The sequence below is a fragment of the Syngnathoides biaculeatus genome, chromosome 17, assembly GCF_019802595.1.
Source record: "Syngnathoides biaculeatus isolate LvHL_M chromosome 17, ASM1980259v1, whole genome shotgun sequence".
Taxonomy (NCBI): domain Eukaryota; kingdom Metazoa; phylum Chordata; class Actinopteri; order Syngnathiformes; family Syngnathidae; genus Syngnathoides; species Syngnathoides biaculeatus.
In genome coordinates, this window is record NC_084656.1 from 23,716,636 (window position 1) to 23,742,821 (window position 26,186).

The 26,186-nt window shown below is 52.3% G+C and overlaps 3 protein-coding genes across 5 annotated transcripts; all 3 read right to left on the reverse strand.

The window, feature by feature from the left end:
- Nucleotides 1-75: 75 nt before the first annotated feature.
- On the reverse strand, nucleotides 76-6,028 carry cfap53 (cilia and flagella associated protein 53). Of its 3 annotated transcripts, none has more exons than XM_061801165.1 (8): nucleotides 4,945-6,028; nucleotides 3,920-4,180; nucleotides 3,313-3,486; nucleotides 2,639-2,942; nucleotides 2,278-2,496; nucleotides 1,923-2,139; nucleotides 1,347-1,449; nucleotides 76-1,274 (listed from the first exon to the last, which is right to left on the reverse strand). In XM_061801165.1, the coding sequence occupies exons 2-8, from the start codon at nucleotides 4,129-4,131 to the stop codon at nucleotides 1,004-1,006; spliced, it is 1,500 nt and encodes a 499-aa protein (XP_061657149.1). In that variant the 5' UTR covers nucleotides 4,132-4,180; nucleotides 4,945-6,028; the 3' UTR covers nucleotides 76-1,003. The 3 variants fall into 3 exon arrangements, with proteins under 3 accessions (XP_061657149.1, XP_061657148.1, XP_061657147.1); XM_061801164.1 differs by having other exon boundaries at nucleotides 3,920-4,186; XM_061801163.1 differs by having other exon boundaries at nucleotides 3,920-4,196.
- A 136-nt stretch (nucleotides 6,029-6,164) lies between these two features.
- LOC133490730 (mucin-5AC-like) lies at nucleotides 6,165-15,416 on the reverse strand. The gene is made up of 2 exons (XM_061801157.1): nucleotides 12,589-15,416; nucleotides 6,165-12,498 (listed from the first exon to the last, which is right to left on the reverse strand). Exons 1-2 carry the CDS (start codon nucleotides 15,302-15,304, stop codon nucleotides 6,227-6,229), a joined length of 8,988 nt encoding a protein of 2,995 aa, XP_061657141.1. The 5' UTR covers nucleotides 15,305-15,416; the 3' UTR covers nucleotides 6,165-6,226.
- A 1,906-nt stretch (nucleotides 15,417-17,322) lies between these two features.
- LOC133491170 (mucin-2-like) lies at nucleotides 17,323-26,062 on the reverse strand. The gene is made up of 6 exons (XM_061802079.1): nucleotides 25,824-26,062; nucleotides 25,647-25,757; nucleotides 25,468-25,577; nucleotides 23,936-24,217; nucleotides 18,141-23,839; nucleotides 17,323-18,055 (listed from the first exon to the last, which is right to left on the reverse strand). The coding sequence occupies exons 1-6, from the start codon at nucleotides 25,981-25,983 to the stop codon at nucleotides 17,323-17,325; spliced, it is 7,095 nt and encodes a 2,364-aa protein (XP_061658063.1). The 5' UTR covers nucleotides 25,984-26,062.
- Nucleotides 26,063-26,186: the final 124 nt, after the last annotated feature.

A 26,186-nucleotide genomic window follows, 5' to 3' on the forward strand; every position in this document is an offset into this window, starting at 1 on the left:
GTAATCGAGGAAGAGGAAGAAAGCCTTGAGACAAAATTGTTTTGATTGAAAACCCGAAATTCCTGCAGTCAAAAGTGGGGAATCAGAATCGGATTTAATAGCCAGGTACGTGACAACGGACAAGGAATTTGGCCAAATTCCATAAAAAAAAAAAAGTGGGGGCTGGTCTCATCAACCATTTTTTTTTTTTTTTAACCAAAAAATGTAGAATAAGCGCCACAACACAAATTGGATTGCATCCTCAAAAGGTTTTCACCCAAACATTTCCACAAAAAAAAAAATGGGAGTTCATCACTCCCCCAAAAAGGGAAAACCATCAGCAAATACGGAGGAGTCCACCGCCATCCGTCCCTGCCCCGACAAAATCCTCGAAAAAGTAACAGACCCCGAGACAACTTGTACCGATGATGCCGATGTCGGTCTGACCCAATTTCAGGAACCGTCACTGACTTGTGTGAGAGAAGAAAAATCAGCCACGGGAAGCGATGGGGAGTTACCGGAGTCGCCTCGTACCGACAAAGTCCACAATCGGGACCGGATCGATGAGAACTCGTTTCGTCACCGAGTCGGAAGAATATGTGCCGAGCTTTTACTTTGGGAGGGGATGTGCTGGCGTTTGGCGGTCAGTGTTAGCTTGGCGCAAGTCAATTTGCCCTCTTTGAAGAGCCTGGGAGCAGATTCCTCCCTTTCCTAAGAAATGGAACTTTTTTTTTTTTTTTGTTTCATAACGGGAAATTTTTGGAAGCTGTTGGTTGGGGTTACGAAAAGTGTGTTTGGGTGTGCCAGCAGGGGTCGCCAAAGTTCAACTTTTTGAAAACGGCTTTTGGAGACACTGAAAAACAAGACTGCCTTAAAAAGTTGCTAAAATTCAATTTGTCTTATTCCTTTGTTGTTTTCCCCCCCCCCCCCCACAACTATTGATCAAATTATATATACTGTATATAAACATTTTGGGCCACGGTAGACCACTGCATGTGACGGAAGACGTATTTGAGCGTCGCTCTCAGAACGTCAACGTCGCTCGCTTGCATCCGGTTTCTTGTCCATTTTGCGTGGGAAACGAGGAAGGCTCCCGCGCGCTCCTGAACGGGTGCGAGACGCCGTCGTTGGGCCGGGCCAGGACTTGGTCTTTCTTCTGCAGTTTTTCCTGCTGCAGGCGCTCCAGCTGCCGCTGCATGCCGAGCTCCTGTTCCTCCTGTTCCCGCCTGAGACGCTGACGCTGCTCCATCTGCGCTCGCAGCTCCGCCTGATACGCCAAGTACGCCTGACGCTGCCTGCGGGCAGCGCAGGCATCAGGCGAAGCCCCGCCACAGAGTTCGGTCCGAGAGACACGGGCCCAAACGCACCTCTTTGACAGCTCCCGGTCGGCCCGTTTCATGTCCCGCACGGCGGCGTCCTGCTCCGCCCGCTCTCTGGCGACGTCGGCCCGCCTCTGAAAGTCACGTTGCTCTACGAGACAACGAAAGCCCGGAGTCAACGCGAAAGACTTGACCCTTCTGGGGCGGCTCTTGGCTCTGATCACAAGGTTCAAGTCGATTCTTCCGGGTACTCGTGAAGTCGCCTATTCAGTTTTCGTAGCCTGGTCTGAGTTGACTCTCTTGGCTGACATGTCGAGGTTCCTTTTGATCAGAGCCCAGGATCAAGTTCATCCAGGTCATGAGAGACCCAACAACAGACAAGAGCTCCAGACAAAGCTAGTTGACTAAGACCAGGCATTGGGAACTGGGAACTGGAGCCAACTCAACCGTGAGAACCGAATGGCGGCCACGTCTTTGTTGGCTCCATTAAGACGACTCGGCTTTCGTGGTGGGTATGTTCGCTCTCTCGAGTCTCATCCCTCGGTTTCCGCAGGGTCAGTAACTTCAACCTTGTGACGAGAGCCGAGAGACTCCGCCTACGACGACAGGCGGTCCGCGGCCTACGTTTCTGCGCAGTCTGCAGTCGTCGCGACTCCGTGACCTCGTTCATCAGTCGCTTCCTGGCGTCCTGCTGCAGGAGGTTCTGGCGTTCGCGTCTGTCCCACGTCTCCTTCATCTTTTCCGCCATCATTTGCTCCATCCGCTCCTCGTCCTTCTTGCGCTTCATCATCTGCTCGGCCAAATACTGACGAAAGCGCAGCTGCTCGTCCCTCCGGTCGGCCTGCCGGGACAGCGCCAGTCGAGTACCGACCCCCGGATATCAGATCGTGGAAAAAACAAAACAAAAATTAAATGGTGGCATGTGAACCCCACGACGTCGGCGATTTTTCATATGTTGCCAGGAACGGAGTGGGCGCACCCTCTTGTCTGCGGTCTCCTGCTGGGCTTGACTCTCGTCCTGGAGCATCTGCTGCAGGATCCTGAGGTCCATCTGGAGCTCGTCCTGCTGCTCCTTCGCCACGCGCTCCATCTTCAGACGCAAACTGTCGTCCAGCGAGCGGCGCCGAGCGACCTGGGCTTCCTGCTCCAAGCGACGCTGGCGCTGCGCCTGCTGCTGCAGATCCTGCATTTCCTGCTCCTGCGTGCGCAGACGCAGGTGTGCACACACGTGGATTTGGGTGGGGCCACGGGCGGCACACGCAAAAAGTGGCCCAATTTTCAAAAATGCCGCGACCGGCCCGCCGACGTCAACCAGGCGATCGCCCGCCGTCCCCACCGACCTGCCGGCGCGCTTCCTCCTGCCGCCTCCGCCGCTCGCGCTGCCGCTGGCTTTCGGCGTCGGCCATCTGCCGGCACAGAAAGTCCATTTGCATCTGGCCGCAGCGCCGGGCGTCAGCCGCCTCGCGCCTCTCGCGGTCCTCCTTGGCGCGGGCGTCGGCTTGCCACAGCCGGTGGAAGGCGTCGTCCTCGCGCCGTTGACGGCGGGCGCCCTCCTGCTGGCTCCGCAGCTGCGCGCCTCGCTCCTCGCAAACCTGCAAAAGTCGCCGCTTGCTCTGCGCTTCCCGGAGCTCCTGGCACTGCTCCCTGAACGCAGGCGCCATTTTCACATCAATCAATAAAGCGGGGTCGTTCGTTTCTGCCGCGCATCGCCAGACAGGATCACGGAATTGATTAGACACGACGCTCGCTCCGCCTTCTTCCGGGTGAAACTCGTCGTTTGTCATCTTGAACCCTCCAGTCTTAAAACATGTCACTCTTCCTTCCGGCCGGCGCAGTATTTCCGGGTTCATACGTGATCTCAACTACTCAAAGTTACCCACAATTGAACTCATTCCTACATACCAAAACAACATATGAAATGCAAAATGGCTGCCTCACAACGGGCAACGTCACAGAGGCTGGAATTACGCGCATAGGAAACGGAGCGGTCGCCAGGGTGTGTAGATCCTTGTACCTGAACTGCTGGTCCAACTTTTGCGCCACCATTTGGCGCCGCTGCGTCTCCCTGGCGTCCTGCAGACTTTTGGCCCGCTGGCGCATCTGCGCCTGCATTTGCGCGGCCGTCTCGCGCTCGCGGCGAGCCGCCGAGACCAGCTGCCGCTCCTCGTCGTCCAGAAGGTCCCGGAGCCTGAGAGCACGCGGTCGCCAATCGTCCGCAGATTGGGGGGGGGGGGGGGGGGGGGATCAAATTCATTCAGAAACTCTTGGAAGATTTCTTTGACTTTGTGGGAGAAACTTTACAAGAACACGCAACGCATGTGCTTGAGCGCTCATTATTTTGATGTTGACGAGTTACTCTACACTTGAGTAGTTTTTCCTGAACGACTACTTTCTTTACTTTTTGTTTGGCTCATCTTATTGTAAAGTAAGAGTACAATTGCACTCAGTCAGCGTGAAGTCTAACGGTTTGTGCCGTTGCGGCGCCCCCTGCGTCGTCGCGGGGAAGGAGGTCCCCGCGACGACGCAGGCGCGAAAAACTTAGCCCTTGCATGCGTTTGCTAACCAGATCGCGAGCGAAGGAGCCAGAGTCCTTTCCCGGCCCGCCGGACCCCCCCACACACCTTTCACGTCGCTCCTGGACAGAGAAGCCTTGCTGCATCAGGACGTCGTCCGTGTCCCGCCTCACGGTGCGACACGCGTGGCGATCGCCGGTGGCGCGAAGCCACGAGTTGACGACGCCCACCGCTCGCCGCTCGGCGGCGCAGTCCGCGGCTCGCTCCAGCGCCTCGTCCCGCTTCTGCCGCAAGAGCGCGGCACGGCGCGCCGGAAGCATGGCGGATCCCGCGACGCTCTTCGGAGCCGTCGTCTGCTCGTTTGCTGACCTTGAACTGAATGAAACTGAAGCCCGAGCGAAAAAAAAGTTCACGCCGAACAAAGGTCAGCTTGACAAACTACGTCGAGCTGAATTGTGGAGGGGAGAAATCCGCGTAGTCAACAATTCACGCCCGAAATGACTTTCATTCGAAATTGCCCAAACAAAAAGCGGTCCGTTCATTTTCTGAGCCGCCGGAGTGCCGGAGCCTATCCCGGCTGTCGTCGGGTAGGCGCGCCCTTGACTGGTCGCCAGCCGATCGCGGGCCGCACGGAGACGGACAACGGTCGCAATCGGACTTTTAGGGGCGATTTGGAGTCTTTTTGGGAGGAAAGCGGAGAAAAGCCTCCAGGCGCGGGATTCGAACCCCGGTCGTTCCGCCTGTTAAAAAAAACAAATCACTGAAAATCAGACGCGTACAATTTCAAAAATCACCAAGTAAAAAGTAGGTTGTGATGAAAATAAGTTCAATTGAAGCCCAAATGACGGCAGCTGGTTTCGTCTCTTCTTCACGCGAGAATTTTGACTGCTCTGCTTTTATTTTTATTTTTCCTGGAAAATCACCCGAGTACTTTTCCTCCGTGTCATCGACCGTCGTCATTGAATTCAGACTTATTGATTTGGAAAATCCTTTGACTGGACCTGACCTAAACTAGCTTTCAATTTTCAGGACAAAAAGTGTCCTGTTCCGTGATTTTGGAGCACATTTGTCATCAACGTACCACAACCACAATTGACTCTTTAGTCCGCCAAGGGGGCTTCGTTTGGACTCACCTGGTCCAGGTCCGCGTTCCCTGGTACCCTCCCGGGCTGCGGGTCGCGGGCGGGCGGGCGGGCGGGCGACTCAGGCGGCCGCCTCAGCTCGTCGCCAAGGTGACGAGCAAACAGCGGCGCTGACGTCACCTCTACACCCAAGGACGCTCGCGAGCGCCGCGTCGGGGCCACGTGACCACATCACGTGACGCTCGGGCCGCCCGACGTCACCGGCTCATTTGCATACTGGCCAAAACACACACAAAGGGTCAAAAACAAAGAAAAGTAGAAATCAACTCGTGCGGAAAAGAAAGGGGGAGGAAAAATGAAAACACGGAAGAGTGAAGAAAAGAAAAAAAAAGGACAACAGGAAAAAAAATAAACGATTGGAAAAGCAAAATACATGAAAAAGACGAGGAAAAGGCAAACAGATAAGAGCAGAAGAAACCCAAAATAAAAATCAGAACGCACATGAAAAGAAAAGCTGAATAAATGGAGCCACTCAAAAGATGAAAAACAAAAGCAGAAGAGAAGAGGAGAGATCAGAAGATACGCAAAAGCCAAATAAATCAAGGATGAAAAATCGGAACGGAAAAAGCAAAAGAAGGAAAAGGAAGCGACCACGCTTGAAAACTGAAAGATTCGTTGATTTGATTGCTTGACGCGCTTAACCGACAGAAGGGAAGACAAATTTGGGAAATACTGCGCCATTCACACGGGGGAGAGGCCCCAGTGTGCCCTCCAAGTCCGGGTCTGGGTCAGTGCACGATCGAGGTCCTCTTTACAAGGAATCAGCAGCAAGATCTTGTTTTCCCATTTTGGCTTTTTTTTTTTTTTAGGAAATACTTGATCCTTGATACTTTATCGGTTTTACCCCCACTTTGCCCGTCGTTGCCCTTTTGATGACAAAACGGTCGGTTTTACGCATCTTGAGCGGGGCCGTCGGATTGGTGGACGAGGTCTGGATCACAGCTTGACAAAATTCAAAGTGTCCAGTTGGCCTCGAAATGGGGCTGAGTGTGTGTGTGTGTGTGTGTGTGGGGGGGGGGGGGTTGAGACCTGCACTGTAGACCCTGCGCTGCCTAACTGGGCTTGGTAGCAAGTGAAAACGAGAACCTGAAGACACCCCCGGTGACAATCTCTCCTTGTCTGCGCGCCAGACCTTCGCAGTACCTCAATTGCGGGATTTTTCCCACTTGGCTCAAACCGTAACTGAAAACCAAGAACAAGAACTACGCAGCCATGAAAAAAATTTGGAGTATTTATTCATAGAATAGAAAAATTTGACAATTTGAGAGTACATCTAACCAGCATGCTCGCGCCAGCCGTCGGGTTGGCTCCTGCCGGACTTTGAGGCGCCGTGCCACCTGGAACCTAACCAAACTCTTTTGGCAGCCCTCGCTGAGACCACGTTTCTCGGGGCGCCCTCCTTGGTGCCGACCGGAGGAGTCGTCTGCCTCGTCACGCTCGGTACAGTCTCGAGCCTTCCGGTGGGCGTGACCGCCCTCGTCGTCTCCGTCCGGCCCGTCGGGGCTCCCCTTCTCAGTCTCGTGAGGGCCTTCAATCGTTCATTGGGGCGGCCACGCCGGTGCTTGGCACCGTCAACGCGGTCCGCCTCATCGCGGCCATCCTCCTGTTCACGCTCGGCGTCATTTGCCTTGTCGGTGCCTTCCTTATCGTGGCTTCCCACAGCGTTGTCTTCCTGGCTTCGGGCGTCCAGGTCTTTGGCTCCCTCGTCACTGTTCCGCTTGAGATTGTCTCTCCTGCGACGGTTGCCATTTCCTTCATCGCCGCCTGCCTCGCTCAGGCTGCCCTCATTGTGGCCGTGCTTGTCTGGATCGGTTACGACAGTGTCATTTGTCTCGGCTTTCTCGTGGGGGTTCCTCTTGTAATCTCCGTTGTCGCTGCCCCTTTGACCACTTTTGTGCCCGCCCTGTTGTCTCTGGCCCTCACACGAATGGACACATGACTGCACTGGAGGAGTAAAGGTCAGCGATGGGGAGTGAACTGTTTTCAAAAGCGCCACTGGAGATGGGACAGCCGGAGCTGGAGCCAGGCTGTTGCTCGTTCCTGGTGCTGAGACCGGAGAAGTTTTACTGATCAATTTCCTCGACATTTCTGAAGGGCGGACATTGGGACTGCTGATATGGCCACGGTTCTTGAGAACTCTACGGTGGGTATAGCCCTTGAAACCTCCGCGACGGCTATAAGCCTTCTGACCTCTACGACGACCGGGTGCCTTTTGAACTCTGCGGTGATTGTAATTCTTGGACACATGTCGATACTTCGGCACTGAAGAAAACGTAATCGGAGATGGAAAGGAAGATGTATTTGGAGGAGATGTAGATTGGATAGCAGGGGCTGAAGTCTGGCGACTGCCTAGTTCAGGTATTAGGATGGGTGCAGTTTTAGTGAGCGATTGTGAGGGACTTTCTGAAGAGTGGCCCTTGTGGATCCAGGAGTGCCCCTTGTGGCCCCAGCGGTGGCCCTTGTGGCGCCAGCGACGGCCCTTGTGGCGCCAACGACGGCCCTGCCCACCAGTTTGAGTGCATATTGCCTTTGGAGAAGTAGCCAGGAATGGGAAAGGAGTTGCATGTTCTGAAAAAGATGTTTCAGTCCGACGAGCAAGTGTTGGATTCCGGCTATTGGTTATTTTAGGTCTTGAGACTGCAGAAGTTGTAGTGGCTGATTGTGAAGGAGCGTCAGAAGAGCAGCCCCTGTGTCTCCAGCTGTGGACGTGGCTTTTGTGACCCCGGTGGTGGCTATGACCCTTGCGGTGGATATGGCGCCTGTGGCCCCAGCGACCCCTGTGGTGGTGGGCGTGACCCTTGTAGCGATATCTGCGATCATGACCACAAATATGACCACTTGTCATTGGAGTTGTCGTAGTCAAAGATAGGGAGGGAGTGATAGCAGGGACTGAACCTGGACCATTGGTTGTTCCCTCTGTTGAAACTGCAGGAGTTTTCTTGAGTGATTGGGAGGGAGGTGCTAAAGGGCTGCTCTTGTGGATCCAGGAGTGGCCCTTGTGGCCCCAGCGGTGGCCCTTGTGGCGCCAACGACGGCCCTGCCCACCAGTTTGAGTGCATATTGCCTTTGGAGAAGTAGCCAGGAATGGGAAAGGAGTTGCATGTTCTGAAAAAGATGTTTCAGTCCGACGAGCAAGTGTTGGATTCCGGCTATTGGTTATTTTAGGTCTTGAGACTGCAGAAGTTGTAGTGGCTGATTGTGAAGGAGCGTCAGAAGAGCAGCCCCTGTGGCTCCAGCTGTGGACGTGGCTTTTGTGACCCCGGTGGTGGCTATGACCCTTGCGGTGGATATGGCGCCTGTGGCCCCAGCGACCCCTGTGGTGGTGGGCGTGACCCTTGTAGCGATATCTGTGATCATGACCACAAATATGACCACTTGTCATTGGAGTTGTCGTAGTCAAAGATAGGGAGGGAGTGATAGCAGGGACTGAACCTGGACCATTGGTTGTTCCCTCTGTTGAAACTGCAGGAGTTTTCTTGAGTGATTGGGAGGGAGGTGCTAAAGGGCTGCTCTTGTGGATCCAGGAGTGGCCCTTGTGGCCCCAGCGGTGGCCCTTGTGGCACCAACGACGGCCCTGCCCACCAGTTTGAGTGCATATTGCCTTTGGAGAAGTAGCCAGGAATGGGAAAGGAGTTGCATTTTCTGAAAAAGATGTTTCAGTCCGACGAGCAAGTGTTGGATTCCGGCTATTGGTTATTTTAGGTCTTGAGACTGCAGAAGTTGTAGTGGCTGATTGTGAAGGAGCGTCAGAAGAGCAGCCCCTGTGGCTCCAGCTGTGGACGTGGCTTTTGTGACCCCGGTGGTGGCTATGACCCTTGCGGTGGATATGGCGCCTGTGGCCCCAGCGACCCCTGTGGTGGTGGGCGTGACCCTTGTAGCGATATCTGCGATCATGACCACAAATATGACCACTTGTCATTGGAGTTGTCGTAGTCAAAGATAGGGAGGGAGTGATAGCAGGGACTGAACCTGGACCATTGGTTGTTCCCTCTGTTGAAACTGCAGAAGTTTTCTTGAGTGATTGGGAGGGAGGTGCTAAAGGGCTGCTCTTGTGGCCCCAGCGGTGGCCCTTGTGGCCCCAGCGGTGGCCCTTGTGGCCCCAGCGGTGGCCCTTGTGGCCCCAGCGGTGGCCCTTGTGGCGCCAACGACGGCCCTGCCCACCAGTTTGAGTGCATATTGCCTTTGGAGAAGTAGCCAGGAATGGGAAAGGAGTTGCATTTTCTGAAAAAGATGTTTCAGTCCGACGAGCAAGTGTTGGATTCCGGCTATTGGTTATTTTAGGTCTTGAGACTGCAGAAGTTGTAGTGGCTGATTGTGAAGGAGCGTCAGAAGAGCAGCCCCTGTGGCTCCAGCTGTGGACGTGGCTTTTGTGACCCCGGTGGTGGCTATGACCCTTGCGGTGGATATGGCGCCTGTGGCCCCAGCGACCCCTGTGGTGGTGGGCGTGACCCTTGTAGCGATATCTGCGATCATGACCACAAATATGACCACTTGTCATTGGAGTTGTCGTAGTCAAAGATAGGGAGGGAGTGATAGCAGGGACTGAACCTGGACCATTGGTTGTTCCCTCTGTTGAAACTGCAGAAGTTTTGAGTGATTGGGAGGGAGGTGCTAAAGGGCTGCTCTTGTGGATCCAGGAGTGGCCCTTGTGGCCCCAGCGGTGGCCCTTGTGGCGCCAACGACGGCCCTGCCCACCAGTTTGAGTGCATATTGCCTTTGGAGAAGTAGCCAGGAATGGGAAAGGAGTTGCATTTTCTGAAAAAGATGTTTCAGTCCGACGAGCAAGTGTTGGATTCCGGCTATTGGTTATTTTAGGTCTTGAGACTGCAGAAGTTGTAGTGGCTGATTGTGAAGGAGCGTCAGAAGAGCAGCCCCTGTGGCTCCAGCTGTGGACGTGGCTTTTGTGACCCCGGTGGTGGCTATGACCCTTGCGGTGGATATGGCGCCTGTGGCCCCAGCGACCCCTGTGGTGGTGGGCTTGACTCTTGTAGCGGTATCTGCGACCATGACCACAAATATGACCACTTGTTGTCATTGGAGTTGTCGTTGTCAAAGATAGGGAAGGAGTTGCTTTGGAAGACATAGAAGTGATAGCAGGGACTGAACCTGGACCATTGGTTGTTCTCAGTGTTGAGACCTGATGGCTTTTGTTGCGTGATTGTGAGGGACCTTTTAAAAGGCTGCCCTCGTGGCCCCAGCGGTGGCCGTGAGGCTTTTGTTCCTGGCTTCCTATTCGATCATATATCTTCATTGGAGAAGTAGTGGTCAGAAATGGGGAAGTTCCATTCTTTGAAGCGGTTACAGGCCAAAGACCAAGGTTTGGAGTCAGCCTATTGGTTTTCAGAGTTGATACTGGAGAAGTTGCTGTGAGTGATTGGGAAGGATTCCCTAAAGGGCAGCCTTTGTGGCCCCAGCGGTGGCCGTGGCCCTTGCGACCCCTCCGGTGGCCCTTGCGACCCCTCCGGTGGCCCTTGCGACCCCAGCGGGGGCCCTTGCGACCCCAGCGGGGGCCCTTGCGACCCCAGCGGGGGCCCTCCCCACCAGTTTGACCATACATTGTCCTCAGAGAAGTTGTGTTCAGACATAGGGAAGAATTTGCATTTTCTGTAAAAGATGTTGCAGACCAACGAACAACGGTTGGAGTCAGACCATTGGTTGTGTTGGGTGTTGAGACCGGAGAGGTTGCAGTTGCCCATTGTGAGGGAGCGTCTGAAGGGCAGCCCCTGTAGTGGTGGCTGCGATCTCCGTGCCCATGACCACAAACGTGACCATCGGTTGTCATTGCACGAGGAGTCGTGTGCGATGTGGAGTCAGTCGTTTCCCCAGTGTACATTTCACTTCCGATTGCTGAAATTAAGGTCAGAGGACTGATTGCTTCTGATGTCGCAAATGCTGCAGCAGCTGTTGGAAGTTTTGAGGGTGTCATTTCTGAAAGCATTGTAGATCCGATTGCAGTAGTTGGAGAACTGGTTGTCCCAACAGTTTCCCTCAATGGAGGAATTCTTTGCACTCCAAACAGTGGAGAAGGAGTCCTCTGAACTGGGAAGGGAGTTGGCATTCCTTTTGAGGATGGAGACATGATTGAAAACTGACTACTGGTTATTCCGGGTTTTGCAGACACAAGATGTCTCCTTGTGAAAGCCCGAGAGGGAACTGTGGTTCCTACCGGGGATGGTGATGACAAGATTGCAATGGTTGGAGCCAGAATACCCGTCGGTGACACTGGAGTAGTTTTCCGAGCGGGGACGGTTCCGATGGTGGCTAAAGGAAACCTTGTCGACGTGACTGCCGCAGCTTTTCTACGCGTCGTCGGTACGCTTGTCGACAATTGAAAAGTAATTGGTGTCGGAACAAGGAAGTGAATTGTGGGTCCCGAAAGGGACGTAGCCCTGAGTCTGGTGGTTGAAGTCAGTTGATCGGTTGTACTAAGTGTTGCTGTCACTAGAGTAGAAGTCACAGATTGGAAGGGAATTGTGAGCCTCAAAGAGGTTGCAGTTACTACAGAAAGACTTCCACTAGGTCCAGCTGTCGTCCCAGAAGTTGTTCCAAGTATTTCCGTCCCTGCAGAAGTAATTGGACCTTGATTGGGAGTAATTTTGTTCGTTGTTCCAGAAAAGACTGGAGTGGTCTGACCTAAACTAACTACCGTTTCCGCCATTGTAGAGATTGAATGAGGCGTTGCCAGCACTGGAGAATTAGTTGGAGCTGGGGAAGAAACTGTTGCTTCTATAGAGGACGTGGACCTGAACACTGATGTCGGAGCCTGACCTTCGCCTATTCCAATGGTTTCTCTCATTGGAGAAAATCTTGTAGGTATCGGCACTAAAGTAGCGGTTTCCAATGATGTTTTAGACCTACTTACAATTGTTGGAACTAGACTACGGATTGTGTCAGGTGTTCCTGTGATTAGAAAAGGTCTACTGGATATTTCTGACGTCGGAGGAATAGTTGTCAAAATCATGGAGGGAATGGTCCCTGAAGTGAGTGTTGAGCTAATTGTGGTGGTTAGAGTCAGATAATTACTGATCAAATTTGTTGCATCCACTGAAGAAGAAAGTGGTCCAGGTGTCGGTGACACCGGAGAAGTTGTTGCTGGCGTTTCCGTCACTATGGTCACAGTAGTGGTTTTTGTTGGAACTTGGGGAGTGATCTTTGCCGGAGGAGATGTAGCTAGGATTGCAGTGGTTCCATCTGGACTTGGGGTTATTTCGGGCGTTGCAGTTACTGCAAGAGTAGATGTCAAATCTGCAGAGGGAATTCTCTGAGGGGACATAGACAGGACTGGAGAAATTGTCACAGTTGGGGAAGCAGATGTGACTGCAGTGGTTGGAGCTGGACCGTTGGTTGTTTTTGATGTCGCTGTCACAAGAGACGTAGCTGCAAGCGCTACTGAGGGAACAGTCATTGATGGAGTCAGACCAACGGTTCGTTCATGTACTGACACTGGAAAAGTAATTGCCTGGGCTGGGCCATTAGTTGTCATTCCAGAAAGAGTCGTCGTCTTGATTGCTCTGGCTGGACTCGTTGCAACAGGTATTGCTGATACTGCAGAAAAAGACGTTTGGTCTTTAAAAGGAACTGCAATTCCTGAAGAGTATGCTGTTGACAAGATTACAGTAGTTGGAGCCAAATTACCGTTTTTTCCAGTTAATGCTGAGTCTTGAGTAGTTATTGCAGTGGAGGTGGTAATTGTGGATCGCAAAGGCGGTGTGGGAGCTCTAACTGTGGTGAATGGGGCCGGACTATGAGTCTTTTCAGGCGTTGTAATCGGTGTTCGGGGAGCTGTGCTCCCTAAAGGAGAGCTTGTAGACCTGACTGCAGTGTTTGGACCCAGACTACTCGTGTCAAGTGTTGCTGTCCCTGTAAAAGTTCTTCCAGATGATGATGGTTGTGTTTTGGAGGGAGTTAGTGTTTCTGACTTGATTTCAGTGCTTGGAGCCAGACTACGAAATGTCCCCCCGTATGTCACCGTCAAAGTTGTCAACAGATCTGGAAAGGTGGTTCTCGTCCAAGATGTTGTAGACTCCATTCCAGTGGTTGCAGTCAGACTACCGATAGCTCCTGCTGTTGTTGTTACTGAAGAAGTAGTTGGTGTTGCTGACACTCTTTGAGTCGGAAGTTGGCTGAGAGTTTTTTCCAATGTCCTGGAGATGACGACAGCGGTCTGGTCTAAAAGTACAGTTTCTCCCACTGTTGCAGCCATTGGATAAGTGCTTCCACGTGTTGCTGAAACTTGACTAGTTGTTGGAAGCTGGGAGGGAATTCTGGTTTCTGAAAAGGATAATGTAGCCCTGCTTGTGGTGGTGGGAGCCTTGCTCCTTGTGTTAAGTATTTCTGTCACAGGAAAAGTTGTCCCTGCTATTGTCGAAATGGGAGAAGTTTTCTGAGCTCGGGAGGGAGTTGTATTACCGGAGGTGGATGGAGACTTGATTGTGGCAGTGGGAGTCTGCTGACTACTGGTTGCTTGAAGCATCGTCATCAATGGAGAAGTTCTTTCAGGTGTTGCAAAGACTGGAAAAGAAGCTGTCAGGGCTGGTAAGGTAATTGGTGTTCCTGAAGGGGGTGTCGTAGACTTGATTGTAGAGGTTGGAGACATGCTACGCATTTCAGGTGTTGCTGTCATTGGGTAAGTTGATTCAGAAATTGGAGTCGATGAAGACGTTGTCGTCGGTACTTGGGAGGGAGCTGTGGTTCCTGAAGGGGACGTATACCTGATGACGGCAGTTGGAGCCTGACTAGTTGAATCTGTTGAAGAAGGACTCATTATTCCCGGATATCTGGTAGAGAGGATTTCAATCAACAGAGTTAGACTAATGGTTGCTTCAAGTGTTGCCATTACGGGAGTTATTCTTGAGGTTGCCGGCACGTAAGTCGTCTGAGCTGGAGAGGAAACTCGAGCTCCTGAAGGAGATATTGTTGACCCAACTGTAGTAGTGGGTGTCAAACGACCGGCTGTTTTAAGTGTTATCAATGGATGACTTCTTCCGGGTGTTCCAGACACTGGAGAAGCAGTCATCGTAGCGAGAGCAAAGGTGGTTGTGAACACGGGACTGGTGGTAGGAGACAGAGTAGTGACTTGTGGAGTTGTGGATACAGAAGTTGAAGCGCTAGCAAAGATAGTTATGGGAATCACAGTGGCTGGAACAAGAGCTGTCATGGTTGTAGAAAGTGTTACCGTGGAGGCTGTTGTGGGTACAGGACTTGGAGTAGAAGCGGTCATCGTACTTGCAGGAAGTGTTGACTCTTGAGAGGTTGTGGTTTCAGCAGTAGTTGAGGGAACAGAGGTGGATGGGGGTACAGGACTTGTGACCAGAGTGGTCACAGCAGTTGTGGAAAAAGTAGAACTTTGAGTTGGAGTAGAAGTGGTCATCATAGTTGTAGAAAGTGTCATTGAGGCTTCAAAAGTAGTTGAGGTTAGAGCAGAGGTGGTCGGAAAGACAGTCACAGAGGCAACTGGAGTTGTGGGAATCATAATTGTAGTAGGAGGAAGGATTGTCATTGTTCTTGAAAGCGCTGTAGTGGCGAGTGAAGTTGTGGTTCCAGTAGTCGAGGAAATCGCAGGCACCAGACTGGTGGCTAAAGAGGTAATAGCAGTGGCCGGTTGAGTTGTGGGCGCAGAAGATGGGTTTGTGGGAATCATAGTTGTGGTAGGACCGAGAGCTGTCATTGTGGCTGTTGAAAGTGCTACAGTGGCGAGAGAAGTTGTGGTTCCAGTAGTCGAGGAAATCGCAGGCACCAGACTGGTGGCTAAAGAGGTAATAGCAGTGGCCGGTTGAGTTGTGGGTGCAGAAGATGGGTTTGTGGGAATCATAGTTGTGGTAGGACCGAGAGCTGTCATTGTGGCTGTTGAAAGTGCTACAGTGGCGAGAGAAGTTGTGGTTCCAGTAGTCGAGGAAATCGCAGGCACCAGACTGGTGGCTAAAGAGGTAATAGCAGTGGCCGGTTGAGTTGTGGGCGCAGAAGATGGGTTTGTGGGAATCATAGTTGTGGTAGGACCGAGAGCTGTCATTGTGGCTGTTGAAAGTGCTACAGTGGCGAGAGAAGTTGTGGTTCCAGTAGTAGAGGAAATCGCAGGCACCAGACTGGTGGCTAAAGAGGTAACAGCAGTGGCCGGTTGAGTTGTGGGAGCAGAAGATGGGTTTGTGGGAATCATAGTTGTGGTAGGACCGAGAGCTGTCATTGTGGCTGTTGAAAGTGCTACAGTGGCGAGAGAAGTTGTGGTTCCAGTAGTAGAGGAAATCGCAGGCACCAGACTGGTGGCTAAAGAGGTAACAGCAGTGGCCGGTTGAGTTGTGGGAGCAGAAGATGGGTTTGTGGGAATCATAGTTGTGGTAGGACCGAGAGCTGTCATTGTGGCTGTTGAAAGTGCTACAGTGGCGAGAGAAGTTGTGGTTCCAGTAGTAGAGGAAATCGCAGGCACCAGACTGGTGGCTAAAGAGGTAATAGCAGTGGCCGGTTGAGTTGTGGGTGCAGAAGATGGGTTTGTGGGAATCATAGTTGTTGGTAGGACCGAGAGCTGTCATTGTGGCTGTTGAAAGTGCTACAGTGGCGAGAGAAGTTGTGGTTCCAGTAGTCGAGGAAATCGCAGGCACCAGACTGGTGGCTAAAGAGGTAATAGCAGTGGCCGGTTGAGTTGTGGGCGCAGAAGATGGGTTTGTGGGAATCATAGTTGTGGTAGGACCGAGAGCTGTCATTGTGGCTGTTGAAAGTGCTACAGTGGCGAGAGAAGTTGTGGTTCCAGTAGTCGAGGAAATCGCAGGCACCAGACTGGTGGCTAAAGAGGTAATAGCAGTGGCCGGTTGAGTTGTGGGCGCAGAAGATGGGTTTGTGGGAATCATAGTTGTGGTAGGACCGAGAGCTGTCATTGTGGCTGTTGAAAGTGCTACAGTGGCGAGAGAAGTTGTGGTTCCAGTAGTAGAGGAAATCGCAGGCACCAGACTGGTGGCTAAAGAGGTAATAGCAGTGGCCGGTTGAGTTGTGGGCGCAGAAGATGGGTTTGTGGGAATCATAGTTGTGGTAGGACCGAGAGTTGTCATTGTGGCTGTTGAAAGTGCTACAGTGGCGAGAGAATTGTGGTTCCAGTAGTAGAGGAAATCGCAGGCACCAGACTGGTGGCTAAAAGGTAATAGCAGTGGCCGGTTGAGTTGTGGGAGCAGAAGATGGGTTTGTGGGAATCATAGTTGTGGTAGGACCGAGAGCTGTCATTGTGGCTGTTGAAAGTGCTACAGTGGCGAGAGAAGTTGTGGTTCCAGTAGTCGAGGAAATCGCAGGCACCAGACTGGTGGCTAAGAGGTAATAGCAGTGGCCGGTTGAGTTGTGGGTGCAGAAGATGGTTTGTGGGAATCATAGTTGTGGTAGGACCGAGAGCTGTCATTGTGGCTGTTGAAAGTGCTACAGTGGCGAGAGAAGTTGTGGTTCCAGTAGTCGAGGAAATCGCAGGCACCAGACTGGTGGCTAAAAGGTAATAGCAGTGGCCGGTTGAGTTGTGGGTGCAGAAGATGGGTTTGTGGGAATCATAGTTGTGGTAGGACCGAGAGCTGTCATTGTGGCTGTTGAAAGTGCTACAGTGGCGAGAGAAGTTGTGGTTCCAGTAGTAGAGGAAATCGCAGGCACCAGACTGGTGGCTAAAGAGGTAATAGCAGTGGCCGGTTGAGTTGTGGGCGCAGAAGATGGGTTTTTGTGGAATCATAGTTGTGGTAGGACCGAGAGCTGTCATTGTGGCTGTTGAAAGTGCTACAGTGGCGAGAGAAGTTGTGGTTCCAGTAGTAGAGGAAATCGCAGGCACCAGACTGGTGGCTAAAGAGGTAATAGCAGTGGCCGGTTGAGTTGTGGGAGCAGAAGATGGGTTTTGTGGGAATCATAGTTGTGGTAGGACCGAGAGCTGTCATTGTGGCTGTTGAAAGTGCTACAGTGGCGAGAGAAGTTGTGGTTCCAGTAGTCGAGGAAATCGCAGGCACCAGACTGGTGGCTAAAGAGGTAATAGCAGTGGCCGGTTGAGTTGTGGGTGCAGAAGATGGTTTGTGGGAATCATAGTTGTGGTAGGACCGAGAGCTGTCATTGTGGCTGTTGAAAGTGCTACAGTGGCGAGAGAAGTTGTGGTTCCAGTAGTAGAGGAAATCGCAGGCACCAGACTGGTGGCTAAAGAGGTAATAGCAGTGGCCGGTTGAGTTGTGGGCGCAGAAGATGGGTTTGTGGGAATCATAGTTGTGGTAGGACCGAGAGCTGTCATTGTGGCTGTTGAAAGTGCTACAGTGGCGAGAGAAGTTGTGGTTCCAGTAGTAGAGGAAATCGCAGGCACCAGACTGGTGGCTAAAGAGGTAATAGCAGTGGCCGGTTGAGTTGTGGGAGCAGAAGATGGGTTTGTGGGAATCATAGTTGTTGGTAGGACCGAGAGCTGTCATTGTGGCTGTTGAAAGTGCTACAGTGGCGAGAGAAGTTGTGGTTCCAGTAGTCGAGGAAATCGCAGGCACCAGACTGGTGGCTAAAGAGGTAATAGCAGTGGCCGGTTGAGTTGTGGGCGCAGAAGATGGGTTTGTGGGAATCATAGTTGTGGTAGGACCGAGAGCTGTCATTGTGGCTGTTGAAAGTGCTACAGTGGCGAGAGAAGTTGTGGTTCCAGTAGTAGAGGAAATCGCAGGCACCAGACTGGTGGCTAAAGAGGTAATAGCAGTGGCCGGTTGAGTTGTGGGTGCAGAAGATGGGTTTGTGGGAATCATAGTTGTGGTAGGACCGAGAGCTGTCATTGTGGCTGTTGAAAGTGCTACAGTGGCGAGAGAAGTTGTGGTTCCAGTAGTCGAGGAAATCGCAGGCACCAGACTGGTGGCTAAAGAGGTAATAGCAGTGGCCGGTTGAGTTGTGGGCGCAGAAGATGGGTTTGTGGGAATCATAGTTGTGGTAGGACCGAGAGCTGTCATTGTGGCTGTTGAAAGTGCTACAGTGGCGAGAGAAGTTGTGGTTCCAGTAGTAGAGGAAATCGCAGGCACCAGACTGGTGGCTAAAGAGGTAATAGCAGTGGCCGGTTGAGTTGTGGGAGCAGAAGATGGGTTTGTGGGAATCATAGTTGTGGTAGGACCGAGAGCTGTCATTGTGGCTGTTGAAAGTGCTACAGTGGCGAGAGAAGTTGTGGTTCCAGTAGTCGAGGAAATCGCAGGCACCAGACTGGTGGCTAAAGAGGTAATAGCAGTGGCCGTTGAGTTGTGGGCGCAGAAGATGGGTTTGTGGGAATCATAGTTGTGGTAGGACCGAGAGCTGTCATTGTGGCTGTTGAAAGTGCTACAGTGGCGAGAGAAGTTGTGGTTCCAGTAGTAGAGGAAATCGCAGGCACCAGACTGGTGGCTAAAGAGGTAATAGCAGTGGCCGGTTGAGTTGTGGGAGCAGAAGATGGGTTTGTGGGAATCATAGTTGTGGTAGGACCGAGAGCTGTCATTGTGGCTGTTGAAAGTGCTACAGTGGCGAGAGAAGTTGTGGTTCCAGTAGTCGAGGAAATCGCAGGCACCAGACTGGTGGCTAAAGAGGTAATAGCAGTGGCCGGTTGAGTTGTGGGCGCAGAAGATGGGTTTGTGGGAATCATAGTTGTGGTAGGACCGAGAGCTGTCATTGTGGCTGTTGAAAGTGCTACAGTGGCGAGAGAAGTTGTGGTTCCAGTAGTCGAGGAAATCGCAGGCACCAGACTGGTGGCTAAAGAGGTAATAGCAGTGGCCGGTTGAGTTGTGGGCGCAGAAGATGGGTTTGTGGGAATCATAGTTGTGGTAGGACCGAGAGCTGTCCTTGTGGCTGTTGAAAGTGCTACAGTGGCGAGAGAAGTTGTGGTTCCAGTAGTCGAGGAAATCGCAGGCACCAGACTGGTGGCTAAAGATGTAATAGTAGTGGGTACAGCAGAAGATGTCAAAATAGATTTGATTGCGGCTATTGTAAATGGATAAGGAGTGCTAATGGTAGCTGCAGTTGAAGATCGTGAAAGGTTTGAGGTGCTTCTAGATCCAGGACTTGGAGGAAAAGTTGGCATCACGGCAGATTGGCCATTTGTGGGAATGCTAGTTGGGGTTGGAGCAAGCTTTGTCACAAGTGTAGAAACCTTAGTAGTTGTGGTGGTGGAAATGGTTGTGGGTTCAGGACTTGCGGTTGGAAACACTGAAGTAGTGGCCTGTACAACCATAGAGGAGGTCACAGCATGAGCGGCTGTGGAGATCAGAGCAAGAGTTAGTGTTGGTATAGAAAGTGCCACGGTTGCAGTTCTATTCATAGAGGAGGTTGTGGGCACAGGACTAGTGGCCTCGGAGGTCATAGTACTCGCTGGGGAAGTTGTGGGTACAGCAGTAGCTGTCAGAGTTGAGGTAGTTGTGGGCATTGTAAAAGTGGTAGAAGGAGCGGCTGTAGTTTGTGAACGGCTCGAAAGTATACGGCTCTGGTGTTGAGCAAAGTTGGTCATCGTGACAGACGGACTGATTACGGGCATCGGAGTTGTGACTGGAGTTGCAAGAGTTGTCATTGTAGTAGCAGTAGAAAGGGTCTTGGTGAGCGCAAAAATTGCGCTCCCAGTCCCGATGTTGGCGGTGGGTACAGGACCTGCTGGCACAGGAGTGGTCAATGCGGTAGATGAGCGGTTTGTGGCCGTCGTACTTACAACAGGAGCAGGAGTGCCCAATGTACTTGAGTAAGATGTCATTGAGGGTGCCGCGGATGGGGTTTCAGTGGTAGTTGAGATCAGCATAGTGCTCAATTTAAACACAGGTCTCGTTTTTGAAGAGACAGTCCGAGAGGCAGGCGGAGTTCCAGGCGGAGCCCGAGATCTGCTTGTACGAATTATAATGGTAGTTGGACCAAGACTTGTCATTTTGGTTGTAGACATTTTCCTTGGAGTTCGAGTAGAAGTGGTTGTGGCCACAGGACTTGGGATTGAAGAGGCGGTCATAGAGGCAGTTGACGTGCGTGCAGTCGGCGATGTGCTTGATGTTGGAGAAAGAGTGGTCATTGCGGTTGCACTTGAGGTGGTAGTTGGCAATGTAGTAGTCATGGTGAAAGATGTAGTTGTGACAAAAGCAGGTGTCATTGTGGCTACAGCAGAAGTAATCGTTGGAAGAACAGTTGTGGTTGGAGCAAGAGTTTTCACTGGGATTGTAGAATCTGTAGAACTGGCTGAAGCAGTTGAAGTTCTATTTGAAGCCATTGTACGTACACGACTTCCAAGCGCAACACTAGTCTTTGTGGGAGGGTTAGAAATGAGTTTGTATACCGCAGCAGACATTTGTGTGACCAGTGCAGCAGAGGTGAATGTGGTTCCTGGATTTCTGGTTGAAGCCATAGCAGTCATCGTGGTTGTAGATGTAGTCATGACATCAGAAATGCTGGCTTCAGTGGTAGTTGAAGTCAAAGCAGAGGTGGTTGTGGGTAAAGGAGTTGCGGTTGGAGATTTTTTTGGAGGGACGAGTGGAGTCGCGGATACGACAGAATCTAAGGTCACAGCCGAGGTGGTTACGGGTCTCGTAGTTGTGGTCAAAGTAGCAGTGGTCACCGGGACTGCAGTAGTCTTGGTCAAAGCAAATAGGAGCCACTCTGGAGTTGCTGATTTTATCGTTAGCATTGGGACGGTTTGTGAAAGAGGGCCTCTGGGTGGAGCAGTCGTGGTTGTGGGCGCTGCAGTTGAGACCACAGCATTTATTTGTGGAGTAGCAGTCAATGTCAGTGTCGCGGTGGTCGCGGGTACTCGTGTTGTGGTTGGAGGGATTGTCGAGGCAGGAATGCTTGTGCAAACATCAGAAGATGAGGCTGCAGCAGAGGTGACTCTCAGCATTGTAGAGGGAGCAAGAGTAGGCAAAAGAACGGTTGTAGGCAGTAATCCAGTCGTGGTCAAAGGAGAGGTTGTTCTGGCCAGTGCGGGAGAAGTAGTTGAAGCCATTATTGATGTAGTTTGCGAGAAGGCCGGTTCAGTTGTGAGCTCAGGAGTCAGGGTTGGAAAGACTAAAGTAGTGGCTTGTGCAGTTGTGGGTATAACAGAAGACGTAGCAGACTTGGTTGTGGTGGGAGCAACACGAGTCATTGCGATCGGAGATGAGCTGGTTCTGCTCATTGACATCGTGGAAGGTGTAGTTGAGGTTGCACGAGTTGTGGCGCAAGTAGTCGTCGTGGGTACAACAGGACATGATGTCACAGTAGTCGCGGTTGAAGACACCGTAGTCAAAGCCAAGGGACTTCTGACCAATTTAGGAGAGGTTGTTGCGCTTATTGAAACCGGTGAAGCGGTTTTGAGTACAAGACGTTTGGTGGGAGTAAAAGCGGTCGTTACGCTTGGAGACGAGGCGCTCGTGTACGTCAGAGCTGTCGAAAATGGAATTGAGGCCGCATCAGTTGTGGTCGAGGTCAGTGACTCGGCGGTTGAGGGTATACCATCTGCAGTTGGACAGACTGCCGTCAAAGCCGGTGAAGTCGCGGGTACACCAGGAGATGAAGTTTTCGACATTATGTTCAGAATTACAGTTTTCTTCTGGGTTGTGGGCACTGCTGCAGCTGTGGTCAAAAGAGAGGTTGCTGTGACAAATTCAGGAGGGGGTCTGGTTATTGAAGGACCTGGGTTGCTTTTCAGTACGTGGCTTGTGGTTGAGATAGAAGAAGTGGTCATCGTTGGAGATGAGGCAGTTGTGGTTGAAGTAGAACCCGTGGAAACTGCAGTCATGGTGGTGAAAACAGAGGTTGGCATGAGCAATAAAGGACGGGAAGTCAAGAAACGACGGGTTGCGGTCAGAGCAGAGGTTGATATGGTTAGCGAGGGGCTTGATGCGGCTGAGAGTACAGGTACAGGGCTTGTCGTCGATGGGACTGAAATAGTAGTGGCCTGTGCGGTTGTGGCTAAAGTAGTACATGAGGTTGTGGGCTTTGCGGGCACATCAATAGTTGTTGCGGTTGAATCAAGTGCAGTATCCACAGGAGTTATGGTTCCTGGAGTAATTGAGGGTACAGGACTCGTGATTGTAGTAGTGGTTAGTTGAACTGCAGATAGAGCAGGAGCTATTGCAGGCATTGGAACTGTGATAGGAACGCTTGTGGGCCACGCAGCGGAGGATGTGACTTGTGAAGGGTCTGATGCGCTCGTGGGTAAATGAGGTCTGGTCGGTGAGACTGAAATAGCGGGAGCAAGAGTGGCCATTGCATTTCTAGAATTTGGAGTCGAGTCCGTGGCAGTTGTGGGTTCAGTGATAGTTGAGGTCAAAGTAAAGGGGGTTGTGACTAAAGGAGCAGTAGTCACAGAAGCAGGAGCAGCACTAAATGTGGGCAAAACGGTCGCGGAGGTTGGAGGCATTTGAGGATTACGAGCAACAGCCCACGGAGCTGGAGGCAGAGTTTGTGGTAGCGCGTCTGAATTTGGTTTCGTAGTTGCAGTCGTCACCGCAGAACCAGAGGTGATTGTCGGCCCCGCAGTAGTCGTGACAGCAGGCGTGGCCGCGGCTACTACAGAAGAGATCGGTGTGGCCACTGGAGGAGGATTTGTGTTCCGAGTGGAGGTTGAGGATGAAGGGGCCGAGCCGGTTGCCGGTACCAGCCTTGCGGTTGTTGAAAGCTTTGAGACTGCACAAATTTGGGTTTCTGTAGTTGTAGCCAGAGTAGAGGTCCTTGTGCTTGGAGAGACTCTCGTCAGTGCGGGTGCAACAGGATACGAGGCGCTTGCGGGCATCGTAGTTGTTAAGGTAGGAGTGCTCGTCTGCACTTTACGCATCTTGGTCAAAGAGAATGTGATCATTTCAGGATGGGGAAATGTTGTTCTTGAAGGCACTGGGCTGGATTTGGGTACAGGACTTGTGTCGGGAGCAGAAGTGATCATCGCGGTAAAAGGGCAAGTGACGCTGGGTGTTACGGCTGCCGCTGTTGTGCTTCCTGTAGATGCTGAGGTCAGGGTAGAGCTGCTTGTGGGTATAGGACTTGGGGTTGAAGAATCTGTGGTAGATGCAGGTGTAGTTTCTGGTACAGTGAGAGATCTCGTTGTAGTTTGAGCAGGAATCGTGATCTTGCTGGACGATGAGGTGGTTGTCTGTACTGCAGCAGTCCAGCTCAGAGATTTCGCCGATACAGGACGGGTGGATGTGGATACTGCAGTTGACAGTGGTGTCATCAATGCACGAAAAGTGGTTGGAGTGGAGCTAGATATTAACGGGGATGAGCTGGTTCTGGGTCCAGGACTTTTGGTTGGAGGGACTGAAGTTGTGGTCTTTGGATTTGCGGATCCAGCACACGAGTTGGCTTCAGGCGTTGCAGTTGCACTTGGAGCACAAGGTGCCATGGTGGTTCTAGAAATTGCAGTAGCGGCTGGAGCCGTTGTGGTTTCAGAAGTTGACGTCGTTTTGGTTTGAGCAGGACTAGCACTTGAGGTCTGAGAAGCGCAAGACGTGTGCACTGCATTAGTAGTAGTCAAAGCTGAGCTCGTGAGACTCGCAGGTTTAGTAGCTGCAGGCAGAGTTGTTGGCACCGTGTCTGAACATTGCGTTGTAGTCGTCCGACGAGCTGACCCAAGAGGGTCAGTGAGACTTGCACAGGTGGCGGCTGGAGGTGGCGCTAATGTTGTGGGACACGGTCTTACAGTTGTGGCACTAAATGTACTGGACAGAGTTGGTGCAAGACCACAAGGTAATTGAGTAGCAGTTGCGTCATCGCTGTTATCCTCCGTAAATTGACCTGTGGGGATGTCAAGAAAACCCCACATTTCAAAAATGGACGCGTAAGCTTGAGCCACTGGCGCTGCGACGCTTCCACATGCTGGTTCTTCTGTTCTTTGATTGTCAGAGTCCACCGCAGATCTGGGATGAACTTTGTGTGGACTTTGCACATCCACGTTGTTGCAAGCTGCCAGCATGGTGAATGTTTCCCCCAGAGACTCAAAATCAATTTCTACCATCGAATTCTAAAACCAAAAATACAAAAAAAAAAAAAAAATAAAAATCAATAAACAAACGTGTGGACCTTCGTGTGCGCAGATCTCATTTGAGAGTTTCCTTACCGCGTTGGCTGCAATGGAGAAAACCACGAACGCAGAATCCCCTCCCGCCCTGACGACCGCAGAGTGGTCTTGAGCGCCGTCGTTCACGTCTTTGACCTTCAGTACTTTGGACCCTACGGGCAGCCGGACCAGGATTTGCACGGCTCCGCAGAGGATCCAGGCGGTCGGCGGACGCGGGCCGGTGGCCGGATCCTCGCAGGAAGCTACGGCTACCGTGCTGGTTTGCAGCAGACTGTCAAAATAAAAGACCTGCAGCCGGTGGAAGAGTCTTCCATTGATCACCTGGAGAGAAGCCAGAAGGAAACTTCGTACGTGAGACGCAAGCGCTGCACTTTCCTGGCACCCGTCAATCCGGTGTCAGCAGCTACAACATCGCGTGCGCAAAATGATAGACGCCGGTCAAGGGCGTCGGTGGCGATGGTTTTGACACCTGGCTAAGACCTCTTGCGCACAAAGCTGATCCTGACGTTTTTCCTCCCTTCCTGAGCCAAGATGACTAATGCCAGACTATATTCAATATTCTAATTATCCTAAGAGGATCCTGCTGTTCTGGGAAATTTGTCCCAAGGACCGGGTCCGAAAAGGGGCGAGGCTGACGATAGGAAAGATCCCCTTTCCTCAGAATCGGGGTTGTTGTTGTTTTTTAGCTCCTTTGAAGTCTCTCTCCAGGTCTGGGTCCGCGAGCCACCATTTGGGAATCCCGGTTCTGAAAGTTTGTTTTCCAAATTTATTTGAAAAATCGGGCCAAAGCAAAGCGTCCTCAATGAGGAAACAAGTTGGCGGCCGTGTGGAGGCGCCAAAGCGAGCCGGCAAATCTTCAATCACGCCAAATGATTTTGGGGACTGACTTCAATGATACTTCCTGTCCAGCAGGTGTCGGTATTGCGCAACAGTTGGACTCCTGGTTTTGTCCTTGGGTTCACGTACCGCCGTGATCGTCAAAGCGCGGAACAAGCGGCCTGCAAATGCTTCGACCCGAAGGCGATCGCCACCCGGCCTCGGAAACTTGGTGACCTATACATGACCTGCCGCAGACTGGCGCTCTTGCGCCCCTTGTGAGGATAAGCAGCTTGGAAAATGGAGATGGAGGGTTTGCAAGTTGAGTTGTCGTTTACTTTCAAGGACAATTTTTGGAGGAAGTCCATTTTTTATTCTTTGACTCGATTTCAGGGCAGGGTTCATTTTCAATTTCTGCGGAGTCGGACGGCGTATAAGCGGAGGAAAATGAACCCCGGGAACGAGCTCGCTTTTACGTCTGCCTGACTTTTCAAAGCACTTTGGGCCTACGACACCGCGGCATTTGCTGTCAAAACTTTGCCAAAGGCAAACGGGAAAAAGAAGCCAAAGTCCACAAGGCCAATACGTCCGAATAATTGGAGCAGAATTTCCTTCATTTCATGTCTAATGAAACTTTTGGGGAAAGAAAGAAAAAAAAAAAAAAAAAAAAAGGGGTGGTAACTCCTTCCTTTTGGCATCAGCGAGTTCCAACCCTGGCGGGCGAATTGACGTTCTCAACATTTGTTGCCACCTACCGCCGGCCGCAGGTACGCGTCCCCGTAAGGCAGCTCGAGCAGCAGCGCCGGACCAAACCTCCGAACGGAAGCGGACGAGCCGTCGGCCAGCGCCGGCAGGAGAACGCCGTCTGCGCAAAGGGCAAGTGCCGTCGGGCAAGAGACGTCCACCGGAAGCAGAAGAAGAAGGACAGACTCACCCGCCAGCTGCGCTTCCGAGTGTCTGACGAGGGACAAACGAGCCCAAAGCCCGGAGTCGCCGCAGCGGAACTGCGGCCGGCCCAGGTCCGCAGAACCTTCGCCTTGGGACACTGGAACAGGCGAACGGCGCTTGTAGACGACAACAACGGGACCGGCGGCTTAAGATAGCCACGCACCTGCCATGAATTTCCACACCGGGACCGCAAAGAACCCGGCCGGGCCGCGCGGACCCGAACCCCCGGCGTCGCCGTCGCTCTCGTCCGCCGCGCCGAGGCGGACCGAAGCCACGGCGGTGACCCAAAGCCAGCCCTTCAGCCACCCAGGAGGTCCCGACATGGTCGGGTCGGCCGCGCTCCGGTGCGTTCGGATTCTGCCGGGCTCTGCGAGCGCCCTAACGAAAAAAGAGAGAAGAAGAGTCCGGCCGCACCCGGGACTTTTCAAACAGAGCTCGTCTGTTGATTGGCTAATTGGAAGCGGAAGTGGGCGGGGCCACTTAGCCTCGGCTCCTCCCACGAGTGCCGGTTCCCTCCCGCTCCATG

Coding starts and splice junctions, on each gene's coding strand:
- cfap53 (XM_061801165.1), bottom strand. CDS start 4,131: ATGCTTCCGGCGCGCCGTGCCGCGCTCTTGCGGCAGAAGCGGGACGAG. Junction 1,450..1,922: donor ACTGCAGACTGCGCAGAAAC/GTAGGCCGCGGA, acceptor GTTGTCTCGTAG/AGCAACGTGACTTTCAGAGG. Junction 1,275..1,346: donor GACCGGGAGCTGTCAAAGAG/GTGCGTTTGGGC, acceptor CGCTGCCCGCAG/GCAGCGTCAGGCGTACTTGG.
- LOC133490730 (XM_061801157.1), bottom strand. CDS start 15,304: ATGACAGCTCTCGGTCCTACCACAACTATGATTCCCACAAACCCATCT. Junction 12,499..12,588: donor AGCATTAACTGGAAAAAACG/GTAATTTGGCTC, acceptor CTTTTTCTGCAG/TATCAGCAATACCTGTTGCA.
- LOC133491170 (XM_061802079.1), bottom strand. CDS start 25,983: ATGTCGGGACCTCCTGGGTGGCTGAAGGGCTGGCTTTGGGTCACCGCC. Junction 25,758..25,823: donor GGTGTGGAAATTCATGGCAG/GTGCGTGGCTAT, acceptor CGCCTGTTCCAG/TGTCCCAAGGCGAAGGTTCT. Junction 25,578..25,646: donor CTCGGAAGCGCAGCTGGCGG/GTGAGTCTGTCC, acceptor CCCTTTGCGCAG/ACGGCGTTCTCCTGCCGGCG.